At 40.1% G+C, this 20,705-nt stretch overlaps 1 protein-coding gene across 4 annotated transcripts in view; it reads left to right on the forward strand.

The window, feature by feature from the left end:
* The window catches only part of NR3C2 (nuclear receptor subfamily 3 group C member 2), a 199,957-nt gene that overhangs the window by 140,999 nt on the left and 38,253 nt on the right, over positions 1-20,705 (forward strand). For all 4 annotated transcript variants that reach the window (XM_042828344.1, XM_042828345.1, XM_042828346.1 and 1 more), the window contains one exon: positions 3,462-3,578. In XM_042828344.1, the coding sequence (XP_042684278.1) occupies positions 3,462-3,578 (117 nt within the window). The remainder of the gene's footprint in view (positions 1-3,461; positions 3,579-20,705) is intronic.

A 20,705-nucleotide genomic window follows, 5' to 3' on the forward strand; every position in this document is an offset into this window, starting at 1 on the left:
GGTGCTGAGAGTCACATCAGTTTCAGATGTATTGGTTTTTGGGTTGATTTTGAATTTTTTCAGGGGCATGAGTCAGGATCATGCTACACTAATGGAAGAGTCTGATTCATTATGGGTGTCTTTGCATTACTAACTTACTCTACAAAATCGATTTTATTTCAAATGTGTCATTTGTCTCGTAATAGATGATACAGCAGATTTGCAACTGAACGTTTCTTCTTTGATAGCTACAGTATATATAGAAAATCTACCCAAATGCTGATTTCTTCTGTTGTTTAAGTTTTCCAGTTATTTTAATTAATATAAGTTTTAAGATGGCCATGGTTATTTGATTTATTTATTTATTTATTTATTTTAAGAACGAAAAGCTTGACAGTCTCTTTGATTTACAGAAGACATTTGCTAAATGGAAAACTTCTCCCTTGCTTACTGGAACTGCTTACAGATTTTGTACCATATGTTAGTATTCGGAGATGCACGATTGAAAAAATGATGAACCTTCACTAAGTTATGCTTTCCGAAACTATTTGATTGTTCTTTACTTCGTTACAGAAAGGGTTGTTAAGCACTGGAATAGGCTTCCCAGGGAGGTGGTTGAGTCACCATCCCTGGATGTGTTTAAAAACTGTTTGGATGCGGTGCTTAGGGATGTGATCTAGTGAAGAGTTGTTAGAGTTAGGGTAGTATGGTTAGGTTGTGGTTGGACTCAATGATCTTTAAAGTCTTTTCTAACCTGAGCAGTTCTGTGATTCTATGATAGGCTATAAAGTAATAATTTCAAGCTACCTAAACCATTTGAGGGGTGACATGGAAGTACTCTGCTGCAGTAGGAGAATTTCTTATGGAGTCACTGTTTGACAGTGATTGAATAAAAAAAAAGTTTCTACATTATTTACAAATGTGGCCCAAGTAATTATTCTGGAGTACCTAAATGTTAGCCTCTTTCTATTAAAGTCATTTGCTTCTGAAAGCGGTACTGAAAAATATTGACTTAACACGTGTACAGTTTCATAGAACAAACTGCTTTCAGGGATATTCCGCAATGGGGTTCATTTCACAGCATTAAAGCTGACTTTTATTAATAGCCTGCACCCGCCTGTGAAAGACTAAAAATGGTACTGCAGTACTGTGATGTACAAAGGACATTGTATGAGCACTGAACAATTGTACTTGGGTTCACTGCGGAAAATACCAATTCTTCCCTTCTCTCCACAAAAAAGGCATAAGAGTCCAGATACCAATGTTTGTAAAGGCATATAAAGCATCTCCAATCAGTACGTCATTATTTAAACACTGCTGTTTTCCACTTCAATTTCACTTTCACGCTGCTGTTTCTTTAGATTGTTCAATACAGAGCAAAAATGCAAGAAGGAATTAAGTACATACACAAGAGATGAATCTGGTTTTTGTACAGATCGCTCTATACATTTAACATTATGTGATAAATTGCGTGATTTCATTCTGTGATTAGCTGAGAATTTAATCTTCTTATTGTTTTTAGAAGGTCTTACTAAAGATCACGTTGTTGTCACGATGATATTGTTCATCTTGACCTTGTCTGGCATAACTTTATGAACTTCACAAATTCTCTTGCTCAACTTCTGTTCTTACTCTGCAGGATCACGATGGTATGTAAAATCCCTCAATAAAACCTGTCATTTGCCACTCCACTTAGTGATTAGACCTCCACAGCAATAACTAGATGACAGTATCTTTGTGATGTAGCAGTAACACGCTGCTTACTCAAATAGGATCAAAGCAATCGTGCGACATGCTCAGTGCAGATGCAAGAAACAGCCCAAACTTCAGTTCTACGTCTGAATGGATAACATTGGCTGAGGGTGAAAGAAAGTCAGATATGGAGATACAGAATAACTTATCTAAAGATTTAAGGCAAACTTCTGGAAGAGCTCAAAATAGAAGCCAGGTCTCCTGTGTCTCATGAATATTCTCTTTGACTTTTCCTGAGGAGGCATTTGTGCATTGTGAAAAATATCTTGGCAGAATATCTTAGACCTCTTGTTCTGCTGCAGCTCTGTCCCCTTCTTGAGCCTGTACTTTTGCTCCCATTGCACTCTCCAGCTGCCTAAACATCAAATCATGGCTCTGCTTTTGGGCCTTGCCAGGTGTTTCTTACCCTCCCAGCTTCCATTGCTTGCACCAGTTTTTGGTATCAACACTAATGTTGGTTGTCCAGTTATTGGTTTTCTTTGTGTCTCATCTCCTTCATTGGCAGTCAGCTCAGGAGTCTCTCTGCTTAGCTGTCTGTTGGTGTTATTGCAGTTGCAGTCCTAATTTTTTTTTTTTCCTTTCTCTTTTGTTTCAGACAGCATTGTAACTTGCATTTAGTTTACAGAGTACTGAGTTTCTTGCTTTTTTCTTAAGTGCCTCTCCCTGAGGCTTGGTAGTTCTTACAGTGCCATCTATGTAAAGCTGCAGCACACTGTTGTATTTTACACTGCACCATTTTCTCAAATTTTGGATACTGGCAAACCCTGTGGCATTGTGCTTCTGTGAGCTGTGTCCTTTCCTTTTGTCCTTCCTTTGGAAATCCTTTGTATGGCTTTTTGCCCTATCTCCTACAAACTGGTTGTGGCCACTCTAGATCCTGGCAGCCACTCCTGGATTCAGGCAGCTCAAGAAATCTTTTCCATTCTCTGTCATGCTGAACTAACCCGTGAGGCTTCCTTTCTCCCACACCCAGTTCAAGCACCTTATTTGAGAAGTCCACATGGTAGTGCCCTTCTCTGACAAACCGCATCCAATGGCTCTACCTACATTCTTCCCACAAAGAAAGACTTGAATCTTCAAGTTTACTAAATGCCAGCCTATTTTCCTTCTTGCCCATGTATTTTCTTTCTTCTAAATGTTTTGTGTTGTGTACCTGCTGTCTCTTTATGAGTGCTTCTGGGGGCTTTACAGAATTGAAGTAACCTGTTAGGATTTAAGCTTGCTGTGATAAACCTTCAGAATTCTGCAGTACGGAAGGTATTAAATCAGAAATCAACTACTCATTGAGCTGTTTAAAGAAAATGGAATATGTTTAGAAACTTTACCTCTACTTTTCATTCCTGCGTTAGGTTATGAGCTTCTTTAGCATTGAGACTATAGCCCTTGGTTTTGTACCAAAACTAAGAGTTCTTTGGCTGATTTGTGATACCTGTGCATGTAAGGATATTTGAAAAAAATCTCGTATCAATCATTTGTGGCCTGGACAAAAAGAAGGGGGAAAAAAAGCCCAACAAAAGCAGGTGAAGTCCTGTTTTCCTAAATTAAAAAGAAAGCTCTTAGTAAGGCCTGTTAGGCAAGGCAAATTACCAAGGTTATTGGGAAGGTTGAAGAATGGGATTGGGAATTTTTGCATTAATAAAAACCCAAAATGACTGCAAAATGAGAGGAAAAGAAATTGGAATTATTTAAATACATAGTCTAATAATGCATTTTGGTTTTGGTTCATTCAGGACAGCATAATTATCTGTGTGCGGGAAGGAATGACTGCATAATTGATAAGATTCGGAGGAAGAACTGCCCAGCCTGTCGATTACAGAAATGTCTGCAAGCTGGAATGAATCTAGGAGGTAAGTAGAATATTAATAGTTTGGTCTCTTAATTTGATTAGGCAAAAATATTGGAAATGTGCAGCCTTTTTATAGTTCTGGCAGCTGCACAATCTCAAAAGTTTAAGGTGGAATTATCCTGAAGAAGCGCTTAATAGCTAATAAACTCTATTGTCATTCTAAATCAGCTTTTGGAGATATGTATTTTATGGCTCAGAAAAAAGAAAAGTGGGTGTTTTATGATGACAGTAATTTTCCTGGATTCTCATATAGGTAAAAGTGTTAAGGCTTCAAGGCTTGCATAATTTTTTTGTGATAAGCATTCTATAGACTACTGAAAAATGTTTCTATGCCATGATGAAAAGCAAATGTACACACAGTGAAATCTCTTAGCTTTTTTGTTGTTGCTTATTTAACATTTATATTGATTTATTTCTGCAACTGTGCGTATATGCAGTTATTTTGATGATGATACTCTGTTATATACTCATAACAAAAAGGCAAAAACTTTTCTTAGTAATTATCAAAATATTTTAAAAACTATTTTAACACAACTTTAATAGCTTTTTCATTGTTTTAATTCTTCAATTACAACATCTACATAATTCTGGCTGTGCTTCAGTAAGTATCATGTTACGAGTCATCTCCCTGAGCAAATTGTATTATAAATCACTTCTTCCCCCCAGCTCTCGGGTTTATCATAGTGTCTACGACTGGGGTTTTTGTTACTGCTACAGGTCCTTTCCCTGATGCAGGGAGTGACTCTTTCCTTACAATGTTTTCACTGTTCCATAAAATGGTAACATGGTCACATGCTTCCTAGAAATTATTTCCTCTATCTCAATTTGTTTTTTTATCTACCTGGACTCCTTCTCCTGGTAGTTTAGTTCTATGGACACATTTAGCTGCTTGCCGTTAATGAGATCTGTGCAAACTCCTGGCTCCTGTCTGCTGCCTGGTACATTTTCTATCTCCCCATCCTTTTCTGCTCAACCACCTGGCAGAATGCTCAAGGAAAACATTCCTCACTTTTCTGGGAGAGTGACCTCACTTTTTTTCCTGCATTAGGACCTTTTTCACATCTTGCAATTTGACAGGCTGCATTAACTCCTACGCTCCTTGTTTCTCTTTCCCTGAAGAAAACAGGAACAAATCATGGTATACTGGGAGCTGGCATCTCCCCTGATTTTGGTCTACTCTGTTGAATCTAGCAAGGGAAGCAGACCATCAGCTTTGTTTGATGAATCAGGGTTTCACTGGTAGCAGCAGCTTCTTTTCTTCAAAGAAAGGAGCTCCTAGGAGTCTGAAAATGTATGTGGAGCGGGTAGCCTAGATTTCTGGATTGCTAAAAAATTTTGCTGCAGTACTCATGCAGTTCATGGGCTTTTCTATTGCTTCATCCTGCACAGTGCACAGCTTCTTCAAGCATGCTTTCTTTGACAAGCATATGTGCATCATATTCTGGCAAAGTATAGGACTACCATCCTTCTTGATAATCTTCTGTAGGAACTTGTGATTTGTGTCTAGTTCATCTCTGACTTTTCCTGATGTGCTTCAAACTGTGTTCACACAAAGTCATCTACAAAAAAAAAAGCCAACAAGATTGGGAGTAAGCTTAGCTAGGATTCCTGTTTCCACTCAGCAGAGTACTGTACTTACGGAATGCACTGAAAAGTCTTCTTGGGTAATCTTCTGGAATTTGCTTGCAAATAGTGATCTTTGTTTAATGACCTAGAAGGCAGAGCCTACATCTACAATGCAGTTGCAGAGGCATGCAGTTGAGCTGTTCTGGTGATTTTCCTCTCTTAGAAAAAGTAAGACCGCAGAATGGCTTGTGTTGAAAGATCATGAGCAGAAATGCCAACCACTAGATCAGGCTGATCAGGAACCTCTTAAGCCTGGCATGAAACACCTACAGGGATGGGGCATCAACAGCTTCTCTGGGCAGCCTCTTCCAGTGCTTCACCACCCTCTGAGTGAAGAATTCATTCCTAACATATAACCTAAGCCTCCCTTCTTTCTGGTTATGTCCATTCACCTTAGTCCTATCACTGTCTACCTTTATAAGAAGTCAGCCCCCCTCCTGCTTGTAAGCTCCTTGAAAGGAGAATGGGAAGATCACAGTGAGGTCTCCCTGGAACCTTCACTTATCCAAGCTAAACAGTCCCAACTCCCTCAACATTTCATCAGTAGGTGAGGTGCTCCTGACCTTTGATGATCTTTGTGGCTCTCTTCTAAACGTGTTCTAACAGCTCTACATCCTTCTTGCACTGAGGCCCCAGGCCTGGATGCAACACTCTAGGTGGCACCTCACAAGGGCAGAGAAGAGGGGTACAATCACCTGCTTTTCCCTGCTACCCAGCCTTTTTTTGATGCAGCCCAAGATACCACTGGCCTTTCAGGCTGCATGAGGTGGCTCGTGTCCAGTTCTTTGTTCATCGGAACCCATAAGTCCTTCTTGATGAAATTCTTGTTCCTGATTCAATTCCTTTATGCCACACAAAGAAACTGAAAGATATAAAACAGTCTTTCCATCACTGCAGCATATAGTATGGAAACAGCTGTGGGTGTGCATACAGTATAGTGCCTTGTGCATCATCCAGTAGAGAAAGGCCAATTTGGAGACAGTGGGGAAGACTAACAGAGACGATTAAGGTGCCTGCAGCCTGGAGACTGTATTTACCATTCAGAAGATCCCAGTGGCTGCCAAACTATACTAACGGAGCTTTCAATCTTTGAGATGTCCCAAGTCTTGCAGGAAATCATAGCAGCCTCAGCAGCTAATGGCTTTAAGCTTTCCCAGTAGCAAACTTTGCATTGGGTATCTTCAGAAGATCAATGTAGCGTCTCAAACTTAATTTTGGGAACTTCTGTGTCATGTTACAGGGATTTCTGAGATGATGGAGTTCATCGTGAAAAAGGAAAATGGTAATATATATATGCTTTTAGACTTCTACCTTTTTCTACCTTGGAATTACAAGCAAAATGCTCAAGTGTTTTGTTAGGCATTGTGAGCAGTAAAGAGCTGGAGGAAAATTAATTTATAAATGCATTTTACTTTAAATCCCACTTGCAGCGTAATACTCTTCATAGCTGAGTCACACTGCACGGTTCTGTGCTCTTCATGCTGTAGATGTAATTTAAGCTCTCACCCTCCACATGGAAGCAAAGATAAACACAAAAACCAAATTGCATTGAAGTTGCTTATGTGTTTAGTTCATGGGAAAGATAGCAAGACATGCAGACGGGCTCAGGGCTGAAGACTGGGCAAGTTGCTGAAGGTATGGATGTTTCTTTTCTACTTGAACTTAATTATAACAACTTATCCACTCACTTGAAAAGAACAAGAGAGAAGGCACAACAGTTGATGTGGAAGAAATGTTGCTGTAGATAACAAGATTCTGTCTCCCGTGGGGCTGGAAAAGAAGTTGACTTTCTTTTTTTTTAATCCCTCCCTTTCCATGAGGAGGCTGCACCTCTGGACCTCGCATTTGTAATGTGAACATTTCTGATTGTCTTTGTACTGCTACTGTGAAGATACTGATTTCTGTAGTGGAAATGGGAGATCAGAAGGATTTTTCCATGCTTCCCACAACACATTTTTGCTCAGTCCATGATTAATCTACTGTTGTTTGTGTTTTGGGTTTGTTTTTTTTTTTATTAAATTCTTTGTCATATATTTTTTTAAAATGCTCTTTCTTCCATTGGCTGTGTCAAAGTACTCATTTGTTTTGATCAGTTATCTTTAACTTCCCAGAATGCTGACAATTTTTTCTTGGAAAAAAAAAAATATAGATTTTGATGTGTGGCAGCATGCCACGCTTTAAGCACCTTTTACAAAAATGCTTGTAATTCAGGAATACATCTACACTTTCTCCTGAATGCTCAACAAAATTAATGTTGCAGTTTTATTGTTTACCTTCTTCTTTTGTTTGTTGAAAAATTGTAGAGTTCTCATTGCTTTCATCCTCTAACAGACTTCAGAGAATTATTCATCAAGCCAGTAACTAATTTACCTAATTATGTTCTTTTCTCCATTTTTGTTTTGATTTTACAAGAAGCATCTGCAACCTGTAATTTCTGCAAAGCTCAAGTTGCCAAATATCAAATTAACTCATCCTCCTTGTTTCTACAAAGTATGCCTGTGCACTGCAGACAGACGTAGCCCTTCAGCAAGCAGGACTCTACAACTTTTTTGGGAATCACAGTTTGTTTGTTGTGTTTAAAAGAAAGAGAAAAAAAAAAAGAAAAAAAAAAAAAAGAACAAAAAACTTCCAGTACCATATGCTAGACTTAATTATTGGAAGAGATTCAGAGTGAGCAACTGCACTATGAAGGTATGCTGGCCCATTTTTGGTTTATGCTCTTTTGAAGATTCTTAATTAATTTTCAGTTAATTATGGACCAGAATGACTTCATGAGTTGTGAAGTTTCTTCCAGCATACACTGCGATTAGATTTGTTGAGTCTCTCACTTCGCACGAGACATTTTCATTCTCCTCCCACCTCATGCTGCTGTTCTTTTGTTGTACCCGTTGCATGGCAGTAGCAGGGGGGTCACACTTGGTACCCTTAGCCACACGCAGGTGCTCAGTGTGGCTCCCCATACAGCATCAGCTGCATGCAGCTAGGCAGCTGGAGGCTTGCAGCAGTGCCTCAGGGTGGCTCAGACTTTGCAAGTCTCACTCTTGCTGCATGCCGTGCTCTGTGCTGAATCCTAGATAAAGGACATGTTTGGTTTGGGGCGGCTTGAGGGGACTTCTGCCACTACGATATCTCGCTGGCAGGTTAGTCGTTGCTCCTGTGACCAAGCATCTGGCTTGCTGCTGTGTGAGTACTGAAGGTCCCTCTTATGCTATATGATGTGTCGTATGGGTGTAGGGTTGTGATCCTTTCCTGCTTCAGCTCCTGTATAGAGCAGTTCTGAGACTTATCAGCTGTTCTTTCCCACAACAGTAAGAAGCAGATTGCTGAAGTACTCTTCAGATATTGTAGGGAAATAAAATAGATTTCACCTTGCAAATTGCATAGTTCATCACTCAGAATGCAGAAGCTGCTTGTGAAATGCGAGTTTTGGTTTTGCATACATTTACATATGTAAGACACTTCATGTACAAGATGCTGTGTGTGCTTGCACATCTCCTTTTTTATACATTAAAGTATTTCAGTAATCTGAAAAATAGATTAAATGAATTGGTACTAAGAGACAGCACTTCACCTTTTTGCCCAGTTTTCCATTTTCTGTTTAATAACTCATACTAGTAATGATTTAAAATTGTGGTACTATTTTTGGTTACTTTAGCTTATGTGTACGTATTGTAATGTTTTGTATCTTCTCAAGAAAAAGAAAGAAATCAAAAAAAGGAAAAGAACAGAAGTATTAAAAAAAAAACCTGGAAACTAAGAAACTCTTAAAAATACAGCACCTCTTGGTGATGTAAAAAACAGAGGTTTTATTTAAAAATGTCTAGCAATTTACTACTAACCAAGATTTCAAAAATTTGAAAGGAAAACATAATGTGCATAAGAAACTGCAAAGCAATTTTGGGTACATCTATTGTTTACTTTCATATTTCATTTTAACCACTTTTAAATGCCAGTTAACTTCAACTACATTTTTATTTGTGTCTATTATGTAGCATTTTCCTTTTAGGGAAACATGGCAATTTTTTTGTGTGTGTGTCAGTTCTTCTTTGAAAGTTTCACCAATATACCATATACAGCAGTTTAATGAAGTTGTCTGTGGTTTTAGTAAAGCAAAACCTCCTGTCAGTTTTGCTTTGATTGTAGCTGGACAGCCTAGTTGCGGTACCTACTATTGTTTCAGATATCATTAGTGTTGCTTCAGAGAACATTCTTTTTTTTTAGGTGTTAGAATTTAAGGAAGCATTTGCGTCGGATACAAATCCATCGAGTTATGACGTGCCATTTACACCTACTTTTATTTGCAGTGTACGGTGTATCGAGGCCAAGTCAATAGCAGAACATGGGAGGAACCGTGCTTGCCTTGTGCTGTAATTTTGTTAGGTTTTGTAAATTTTTGCTGTGCTTATGAGATGGATTAATAGGGAAAACCAACTTGCTGCAGGGAGTCCATGTTAGAGACTCCTCGGAAGAGGAATCCTTCATTTTGACCAACTGCCAATTCTATTTAAGGCAGTGCTGGGGCTGCATCACCTCTCCACTCTGCGCTTGGTGAAGTTACTAAACAAAAATAAGAACAGAATTAATTCAGTTGTCTTCTTCGGGTTTCTCTAGGAACTAATTTGTTTGGGAATTAACTTTTCCTACTTCTGTGTCTGTTCTCATCCATGGTACAAAACAGTGCTCTTGCTGTGCTCCTGCTGTGACGCACTAACGTTTCATCTGAGCCATCCACAGAATAGTTTAGATAACTATCTGAACAGTCACTTGAAAAAGCTATTAAGAAAGTATTTGGGAATGATGAAGAAAGTGCAGAATTTTGAAGAGGACTAGTAATCTCCCGGGTATTGGTTAAAAACTGGTATTGAAATTCTGTCCTTGTACTTCACGTTTTGCTGACAATTTTGTTTCTAATATGACGTCAGCTCAAGAAGGTGCACTGCAGCACTCCAAAAGCATACGCAGTGATCCTGAATCAGATTCATAATTCAGGTTCTTTGTTTTTTCAAGTTTTGCTAGTTTCAGCTCTGCCTTCTGACTCGCGTCCAGCTGCCAGCTTCATTTGTCTTTTCTCCAGGAACAGCCTTTCAGGCTTTTGGCAAGGACCAGCTGAACTCCAGACTTCCCCGTTTCATCTGCTGGATGTTCTATCCTTCCATTCATGGCACAACAGCTTGGGTTGCCAGCTTTGCAAAGGAGTTGCAACTTTTCAAATCTCCTGCTGGGATTACGTGCCCCAGCCTGCCCAGCATCATGTGGCGGCGCTGTGCATGCAGGCTCTCCAGTGTTTTGTCTGGTTTCAGTAGCATGCAGCTCTTGCTGTCTGCACTCAGAGGGTGCTCTGTCCCTTGCTGACCATACTGTATGCTTTGGATTTGGTTATGAACTGCAAACCTGTGCTACGCAATGGCTGACTCTTTTATGTGGATCCTATCTGTAGTGCCCTTGAGCTCTTAAACTTTTCTATCTGTTGTTAGGGCTCCATCGTTCACCCCTGGGACAATCCCAGAGTAGATGACTTATGTGGCCTCCCAGCCCCAGGACTGAAGTTTACTCCCTTTTTATGTCTGTGCAGCATTTCTCTGCCTTGTGGGGCACGTAAATTTAACAAGCAACTCTTCCGAAGATCTTGAAGTGAGTTGCTGGGTTGTTGGTGGCTTTTTTACTCATGAAGATGCACAAAAACAAGCAGGCCCATTACACCTTTGTTCACTGCTTTCTCTCATCATGCCATAGCAGGCCAGAATCACTTAGTGTTTCCAAAGTTCTTTACGCTCAGCTTTTGACGTTTTGTTTTTTCCTGAATCACCAAATTACTGTGTTTCCTTTCACAGCGTTCTGAGTCCATTTCCTTTTCACTGTTCCCCACAGTGAAACAGTAGTCCAGGCTATGAAGTATGCCCATGTCTCCCCTTCCTCTTTCTAGAGCTGCTGGTTATCACCAGAGCCCTTCTGAAACCTCTCTCTGTGGTCTGTGGTGTTGTATTTCCGTTACTCACTTCCCCTTTAGTGCAGAAAGCTGTAGAAGCAAGAGGAACTTGTCCTTTTAGCTTTGGCTTAGCTATTGCTTCAGAGAGTTTCCACCTGAGTAACAGTATACAAAGGTTTGACTTGCCACTTCTGACACAACTTTGGACAAATTATAGTAGGCTTCCTGTGCTGATCAGCAGTTTTTGTTAAAACCCTCACTAGTTGCCTGCAGGAATGTTGTAGGCTGGTTTGGAAGATCCTAGAGTAAAGCAATGAGAGTAGTTACCAGTCTTACAAACCTGACTGGAGACACGTTGAATGTTACTTGGTAATGCTTAGTTCAAAGAAAGACTGGAGGAAGAGCTGAAGGGAGTTCTGGAGGATAGAGGTATCTTCAAAAACGTGATGCATTTCTGAAGAGGAGGAGATTTGCTTTCTGTGTCTGTGAGCAGCAGTGCAAGAAGTGGTAAACGGCAAGAAAGACTGAAGTGAGGAAATTGAAACCTAGAATAGTTGATCTGGGGGAGATGTGAGGTCTATCACTGGGCATCTTAGAGATTAGTTGAGGTTAGCATTTGTCAGAAGTGATGTAGCTGCAGTTGGTTCTGGTCTGAGCAAGAAAATGGATGTACGTTTTGTCCCCTCGTCTGTTTTCTTCCAGACTGTGTTTAATACTAGGTAAGGGCATATAAGTTAGCTAATTTGTCTACAAATCAAAGAAATATGAAAATGTTATTTGCACGTGACAAAAAGACATTTAGGATTTTGATATCAGTGATCTTAACTGAATGAGCAATCCTGTATATCCTGTATCTCTGTCTTCTGTGTGACAGGACATTTTGAAGAAGCAGTGATGCAACTCTGCATATCACATGCTCTTTTCTTCTGATGTTGTGTTGGGTTTTTTTTTTTGCTTGTCTACTACTTTGGCACTTCACAGGTTTTAACTTGACTCTAGAGCTGTGTTTACTCCGGTAATGTCACAAGGAAAATTTATTCAGTTGCATATTGTGCCTTAGCACGTGAACTTGTTCTTTCTCCTTGTTCTCACATGTGTACTTTGCTTCAGAACTACCTTAGTGGCCTGTATTTTGTTTTGAATCATATTGTCTTCTTTTTTTCCCAAGTGCGTGTCTTTCAGTTTTTAGTGTCTGTGTTTCGCTAAAGTAAGTGTGAAAAGTGACAAGGCTACCTGTCTCAAAAAGAGGACGTTGGATTTAGTATTAATAGAAAGAACAATGCACAGCAGGTTTTGAAGGAACAATTGAGCAAATTTAAGACTTAGCAGTACACAGGTGGCAAGAAAGTGGAGTTTAACAAAGGAAAGCCAAGTAGCAGCATCAGCCAGTGTGTTTGTGAACCACCCAGTACCACCCAGCTTCCTGCAAACTGGTGTGGGTGATTTGTGTGCTCATGGTGTAAGCTTTGGTAGCTCTTTGCTATCAGTTCTCTACCTTCTTCTAATGCAATAATGTTTTAGTAATAAAAAGCTTCCCTGAATAACATCCCAGCAAGAGGTGCAAGAAAAGGAAGACATCCTGAGACACGAGTTCAGGAGAACAGTCCACCCTTGGTAAGGGGATCTATCAGTAGAAACAAGGAGATGCTGATTGTGATTCTTGTGCTTTCAAAGCCATGCTTTTGTCATACTGGAAGGAGAGCAATCTGAGGAAAATTCTTTTTGATTTCTGGGTCTGCAGGTGGACCAGGCACATTCAGGGAGGTCATTTACATATGTCCTCAGAGATACATGTATCATTTTTAGTTGTTATTGACATTTCATGCATGACTACTTCTGCTTCAGGGGAATTTAGAAACGCTGTCAGTGTTGAAATGATATTCAGGTCTTGCAATCCAGATCATATATATAGTTAATATTACAGAGTTGCATTTTCTCTGACAGATGGTTTATATCACAAAGTAGTACATATGGGATATTTTACTGATGGTCAGGTTGATTTATCAAAGCAGGAGATTAGCATGGTTATTATTACTATTATTACTTTTTTTTTTTTTAATTACTAATCATGAAATGGATGATGAAAAACTGCAGAAGATAAACAGCCAGCTTATATTTCAGAAATGCTGTTGCTGTTCTGGTAAGCAGGGCAAATGATTTCTAGAGGATGAAGGACAGACTAACTGCAGTAGAATGTATTAGAAATAAAGTCATTTGAGAGAAACCAGAGGTGATGAAAACAAAAGATACAGAAATTAAGCAGATGAGGAGATGCATCTCAAAAGTTTTGTTACTTGGGAAAAATACTAGTGATGGTGTGGTTGTAGCAAAGTAATGAGCACAAAGGGAAGTGTGGCACTTAACAAATTGGATTCCAGTAATAATAGTGTAAGAACAGAAGTGAAGAATTCAAAATATGACTTGCTCTTGAGCGAGAAGTGAAGCATGAGCACTCAAATACAGAATGAAAAGGTACTGTGGAAGCATTTACTCATAGATGATTTTGAAAAACTGTAGATGTTGAATAGCTGTGTTTCCAGTGTAGATGCAGAGAGGGTATTTGACACACAGTAAATGTCTTTATGATTTTATCAGAGGCAGTCAAGATGGCTTAGTGTTTCAATCAGAATGAAGAACACATGCATCACAGAACAGGCTTAGCATTGGGTGTTAACCCGAGTAAAAAGCAGGAGAGAAGACTTAGACAAGGAACTCTTGCAGAAGGTTGGATGAGAATGGGTGTCTTGGGAGAGGGGTTGTCACTTGGCACAAGGCAGAAACCAGCGTTCATAGCCAAGAGCATTCAGTCTGGTACAGTGGAAGGTTTCAAAATCTGTTCTTCAAAGTTTCCCTAACTTTTTAACCAAATTATTAGGAATGCCAGCAGCACATGCTGCTACTGTATTGTTGCTGCAGGTATTTTAGAGCTGGAGATGTCAAGTGCTGGAATTGTAGGTGACCTGCTCTTTGCATTCCTTGTTGACATTCTGCTGCTAGTCTGTAAATACATTTCATGAGTTGTCAAAACTAGTGATGCATTTAGTAGACACTGCTTAGCTGAAAAATCATTGAGTTTGCCATCCATTTGAGAGTGAATAATAATAAAATATGAGTTATTGGAGCATTTGAAAAGGACTGATTAAGATTGGCTTTAATCAAAATTATAGTTTTCTTTTGTAAGCTTTTTTTAAGGCTTTGTTTATTGATTGATTTAAATACTTAGTATATACATTTCTTTTGAAATTAATGAAGAAGCACAAAAAGGAGTTTAATATACCAAAGTATTGGCTGTGTGACTGTATTATGTCAGTTTGGGATTTTATCTGAAATGTACGTGGGGGAAATTTTCATACTTCAGCCATTTCTCATTAAAAAGCTTTATCAAAACCAGCTTGATTTGATTTTAACAGGAAACCACTAATTGGCATTTGGTAAAAGTTGTTCCCACACGGGGAGGAGTACCCCCATGAAACTGTTATTTTTCAATTAATTATCACTTTGAGGATTGCTGCGAAACAAGCAAACGTGTTAGACATTTTCCCTGACAACCTAAATATTCCTGTAACATGCACTTTGGAACTCAGCTTTCTTTTGTCACTTTCCTCCATTATCTCTTCGTGAATGCATACCCTGTAGCTCAGCATGTCTTAAGAAGGGATTAATTCCTCTGTCTCTTCCTAAAGCTTCCCTTGTGCTTTCCCTTCTTGATGGCTGGGAGCAACATCACCGTCCCGCTCATCAGACAAGTACATAACCTTAGCTTCATCATTAAGTCAAATCTTGAAACTTGGAAGATTTGATCTGGGCTTTCACTTTATTTTTTCTAAGAGGAACCTATGATAGCTTCTGTGGTGTCTTTGCAAAGCTGCTTCTTTCATCAGTGCTCCAAAGGCCAACCCTGCGAGTACTTCTCTGTGGCTGTGGATCCACAATCCTGAATCCAGCGTGCAGAAACCATTGAGCCACAGAGGAGTGTGTCTCTCTTCCACAGGATGCATGCAAATGCTGTAACAAAGTGCCACCTCCTTGTAGATATTTGTATGTCACTGCTCAGTTTCTCTAGCCTGCATTTCTCTTCATTTTCTCTGCATTTCTAGAGGAAATGCAGAATTCTCATTAAAATTTGAGAAGAATTCTCATTTGTAGGCACATAATTATTTGAAATAGTGTTCTCTGAAAGCAACTGTGAATGATTTACTGTCATGCTGGGAGTGCATCTAAAGTAAGGTCTTACTGAGGGTCAGTTCTGGGTCTACGGTTTTCCTAATTACTTGGATAACAAAATAGAAAAGTAAACATGAAACAGCAGATTTGGAGTTTCTCCTCTGTAAACGGAGTCAGAATTTGAAAGTATTTTCAATTCCACTGAAATCAACATGATATCATTTTCAGTAAAGTTCAGAGGGTTACACTGAGAATGGAAATCTCAGGTGTGTGGTTATCAAATACCTCAAAGCAGCTGTTTTGGGAACTGCTGAAAAGAAAGAGCTGTGGTTGCATGACATTAAATATGAGCCTATAAAGTTAAATTATTGCAAAAGTAGGCAAATCTAATTTGATACGAAGGTATTGCTCCATTTTCATCAAACCTGGCAAGTGTGGGCTTGATAACTTTCAGTACTGCTGGTCAAGGTGGTGTTGGCTGGGACAGCTTCATGAACCACCTTCATTCCTGTTCCATTTGATGGGATTAGTGGCACTTGTGTTCTTCCCGATGGGCATCTCATCTCTTTTTGAGATTTCCAGTTTGGGAGTCTCTTCTGTTTCCATTAATAGTCTGCTTGATATTTTTTATGAAGCTTTATATTTGAAAGGTTTCACTTCCATCAAAACTTAGAATCATACGATTACGTAGTATCAAGTGATGAAAGGGACTTAAAAGTATCATCGAGTCCAACTCCTGGCTCCACACGGGGCCACTCAATATTCAAACCCATGTGTCTAGGAGTATTGTGCACATGCTCCTTGTACTTGGACAGCTTGAGACTGGGGAGCCCATTCCATGCCCACCACCCTCTGAAGACCTTTCTCCTAACTTTAACCGGACCCTCTCCTGACACAGCACATTCCCTCCAGCTCCATCGCTGTCACCTGAGCAGAGCCCATCACTGGCTCTTTGCTCCCTCTGAGGATCTTTAGGCTGCCATCAGGCCGCCTCTCAGCCTCTTCCTGGGGCTGAACAAACCAAGGGACCTCAGCTGTTCCTCATACAGTGTGCTCTCTAGACCCTTTACCTTACTCATAGTCTTCCTTTGGATGCTCTCTAATAGGTTTATGTCCTGATTTTGTGGTGCCCAGAACGGCACGGTGCTCGAGGCGAGGCTGCACAGGGCAGAATGCCTGGCCTGGTGCACTCCAGAGTATGGGGTTGTCTTTTCTGGCTGTCATGGCACACTGCTGACTCACATTCAACTTGCTGTCAACCAGATCTTCCAGGTACCTTTCCATGTGTCTGCTCTCCAAGGTCTCGTTCCTCAATCTATATTTATATCCAGTGTTGCCCCATCCCAAATGCAACAGGCAACACTTGCTAAATTTCTTGGGCTTGGTGATTGCCCAACTGTCTTGTCTGTCAAGATATTTCCACAAGGCTTCTGCATTCTCAGGGGAGTGAGCTGCTTCTCCTAAGCCAAGAAAGAACAAGGATAATAAGAAGCTTATGTGGATCTGTAAGGAAGAGTTGAAAAAGCTCCATTTTTTTTAGAGTAGAAGACAGAAACATTTTAGAAAAGATGTGATACTGGTTTTGCAGTTCAAAAAAAAATGGTATAAAAGGGAAGACAGGAAAGATAAGTTGCTCTTTATGGCTACTGTGGGAACGATGAAGAGAAATCAACTTTGCTACAGAAAAGTATGATCCAAGAGTAATTAAATTGGAGAAAGATGGAGGATACTGTGAAATTCCCACTGTTGGAGATTAATAGCACGGTGCATCAGCAAAGTGTAGTTGATGCTGCTCAAAGCAAGTAGCAAGTGGATGAAGTGCCTCACAAACTTTGTCTCTGTGCTCTGCAGTGCTGTACTGGAGCAAGCATTGCACTGCAATGTATATTGGAATCTGTTCCATACAAAGCAAAATGCAAACATTTCTGAAATTGTCTTATAAGAGAGCAAGGTAAAAAGCAGTAAATACAAGAGCTTGTCCAAAAGCAATGACTTCTATTTTATTATATGGGCCCACAGCAGCAGAGTGGATGGTGGTGGCATGGCAGTAGAAGCTGAATCTTGCAGCCACTATTCCACTACGTTTTACTGCTATAGCAGATGTCAGCCGTGGGGCAGTCTGCTTCAAATGCTCTTCAGATACCATTTTGTCAAAGATGTGTCAGTGCATTCCTTCATGTAGAAAAGAAAACAATTGCACTCGTTGACAGTTGTTAACGCTTGCTGAACGTTTACGGAGATGAAAGAGTGGATGTGAGCACAGGGAGGTGGTGAGTGGTGCATTTCAGCAGTGGCGAGAGCAGTGTGAAAGACAAGCCATGTTCTGGATGGCCGTGGACAACTGCAAAATGCAGAGTGTCCTGGTCGACTCATCAGCAGATTATGACCAGAGATCTCTGTAAGGAGCTGAATATCAGATTTAATGCATTGTAAACTATGGTGACAGCACTGGAATACCACGAAGTTTGCTCCTGGTCCCACAAAAGCCCACACAGGAACAGAAAGAGTACTGCATGCGTGTTTGTCAGGTCGGGTTGAATATGAGGCGGAAGGTGACAGTTTCCTGGATTACATTGTTATCAGCAACAAGACACGGTGTCACCACTATGAGCTGAAGTCAAAAGGGCAGTTCCTGGAGTGGCAACACGTGAATTTCCCATCAAAGAAAAAGTTCAAGATGCAGCCCTCAGTGAGTAAAGTGATGTGCAGTGTGATTTGGGATAGGAATGGAGTGATCCGTCTGCATTTCCTGGAACCCAGAGAAACCTCGACTCTGACTGCCACATCGTAACACAGACTAAACTGAAGGCTGAAACTTCGAGAGTCAGATCAAACAAGACAACCTTTCTCTTGAAATATGGCTATACCAAACCCCATACCAGTTTGAAGACCAAGCATTTTGCCAGTCTTGGCTGAGCTGCCACACCCAGTGTATAGTCCTGATTTGGCACCATCTGATTTCCATCTGTTCAGGGCAATGAAAAATGGGCTGCGTGGACAACGTTTTCCTAACAGTGATACCATCGTAGCAGCTGTGAAACAGTGGGTCACTCTGCTGGTGCGGATTTTTACAAACACAGCGTGCAGACTCTTGTTCATCACTGGCAAAAATGCCTAGCTAATGGTCGTGACTTGTGTTGGAAAATAGTATTTTGTAAGTTAGAATTTGCTCTATCAGTTAGTGTTACTGTGCTGTTTGTATTTATTGTAATTTCCATGGCAGTAAATAGGAACTATTACTTTTGGGGTGGCATACATTGTCATTAAGCTACAATCAGTTTTATTTGTAGTTTAGATCAAACTAGAATAAACACTCAGAATATGTTTAATGAACACAATTATAAAAGTGTGCGTTTATGTAGATTAAAACATACTGTAAGAACTTCTTCTTTGTCCTGTGCTATGCTTTCCTTCGGGTGTATGAGAGCAAGACTGGCATTTGTGGATGTGCTTGGATGTTTGCCGGGTCTGGCCAAAAGAAAAGAAAACATGACATGTCCATAGATCAGACTTCATGCGTGTTTATTCCTTGTCTTTAAGCTGTCCAATCCTGACAGATTTAAGTGTTACTTATTAATTAGTAAGCAGTTGCTAATGATGTTGGCAGTGCCAAACTATGTCACTATTTCCATTATGCTTACCACTTCATTCTGCTGAATTTAGTCATCGGCTCTGATCTTATTCTCTGCTAAAAGTTTGCTTTACTGATGGAGAGTAAAAAAAAAAAGGGGGGGGGGGGGGAATTTTCCTTGCTTTCTTAATTAAATTAAAATTTCTGCCTGTATACCTCAGGCTCACATCAAGTGATAAAATTTTGTATCACTTTCTGCCTCCCTGGGGACAGAGCTGACAGTAATAATTTTTAAAAGGTAAAAGGTGGGATGATTATTTTCTTTCTCTCCAGCTGTGGTCTTTCTTTGTGTATTTAGATAAACTGTATGGTCCGTACAGTGCATCCCAAATGCCATTGCAGAAACCACTCTTGGAGGGCCACTGCTTTGCAAGTGTGATGTCCTTGTGGCACTGTCACACATGATAAATTTAAGTAATTTTGTGTTCTTTTAAGTTCCTGTAAAACTTGTCCCTTGCCAATGTTGTTGTTTTCCATTTACTTTCTCTTCTTGATCTGTCCAGTTGAACTAGTGATTCTGCTCAGGCATATGCATCTCAAAGATTTGTACTCAGGACTTCTGCTTATGTTTAGGACAACACCCTGGTTCATGTTTGGAGGTTCTTCATCTACCACAGGTCTAATTAGATAGTTGCAGTACACTTCCCAAAGTCGATAACGAGTTTAAGGGAGCATTAGGATCCTGTCTTTCCTGTCTCCTTCTGCACTTCCTGAAAAGTAAAAGATGCATGCCTGAAAGCACTTTGTAGGACTAATGCTGTAAGATCTCACTTGCTTTATTGCTTTTCACTTTATTCTGTGTGTGTATATATATGTAAAATGTCTATATTGTTATCTAGAAATTTTTCAGCAAAATCTTATTCTCATTGTGCTAGACACTTAAGTGAAAGAAGTGTCTGTACCAAGATAGCTCAAAATTTTCTTGTATGTCAAGAACAGACTGGGGGAAGGGATGCACTGTTTGTGGTAGCAGTAAAATAGCTAATGAGAACAGATGTCAGCTCACTGAAGCAAGTGAGATGGAGACACCAGGCAAACATGATGGACAGATTCGAAGGAGAAAAAAGTGGCATTATGATGGAGCATTTATCTATGCAAAATTGGAAGCAAGTGAGAAAACATATCTGGTTGGTGAGGGCTTAAGAAGGTCTACCTGAAGGCTATTGTGGTTGCATCAAGGGGAGACTCAGCAGCTCAGTCTTTCAGTGGCTGGTACAGCAAAGTGCCCCAGGTCACATCTGTAGGCAGCAGGGGAGGAAAGTGCAGGGAAGCTCTGGGGCTCTTTGTGGAGGATCTAAGGGGCAAAGCTAACAAGTTTTAAGGCTGGAAGGAGGCAGTGTTTGTAGTTCAGGTGCAGAGCTTTAGCAAGTGAGGATGGGACCTGGGTGGAGGAGCTCAGGTGTTTGAAATGCAGGTACGGCTGGCAAGGAATGCAGTGTAGGCTCAAAGGCCATCATAGATGAGCTTGAGTGGGGAGGAGGTTTTTGATGATATTCAAAGTGTGTTTGTATTGCAGCATCTCTTACATTGTTTGAAGTGCATGTGGCTGCTTTTTTTTTTTCCCAGTTGTCTTTTGAATCTGTTTACTGAAATGGCTTTTTTTTCTTCTTTTCCTTTACCTACTGCCTTTTTTTTTTTAAAAACCATAATCTTTTCCTGTGCTATGTTCTTTCATGTCCATTTGGTTTCTCATTTTCTTTTGCTAGTGTTCTCTGCTTTCCACCAGAGGTAGCATATGTTTGTATAATGTGCACTTGATACAAATATATTCTGTGGCATGG

Source organism: Centrocercus urophasianus, unplaced genomic scaffold (assembly GCF_019232065.1).
Source record: "Centrocercus urophasianus isolate 14NV4802_14NV808 unplaced genomic scaffold, USGS_Curo_1.0 seq_3, whole genome shotgun sequence".
NCBI classification, from domain to species: Eukaryota; Metazoa; Chordata; class Aves; order Galliformes; family Phasianidae; genus Centrocercus; species Centrocercus urophasianus.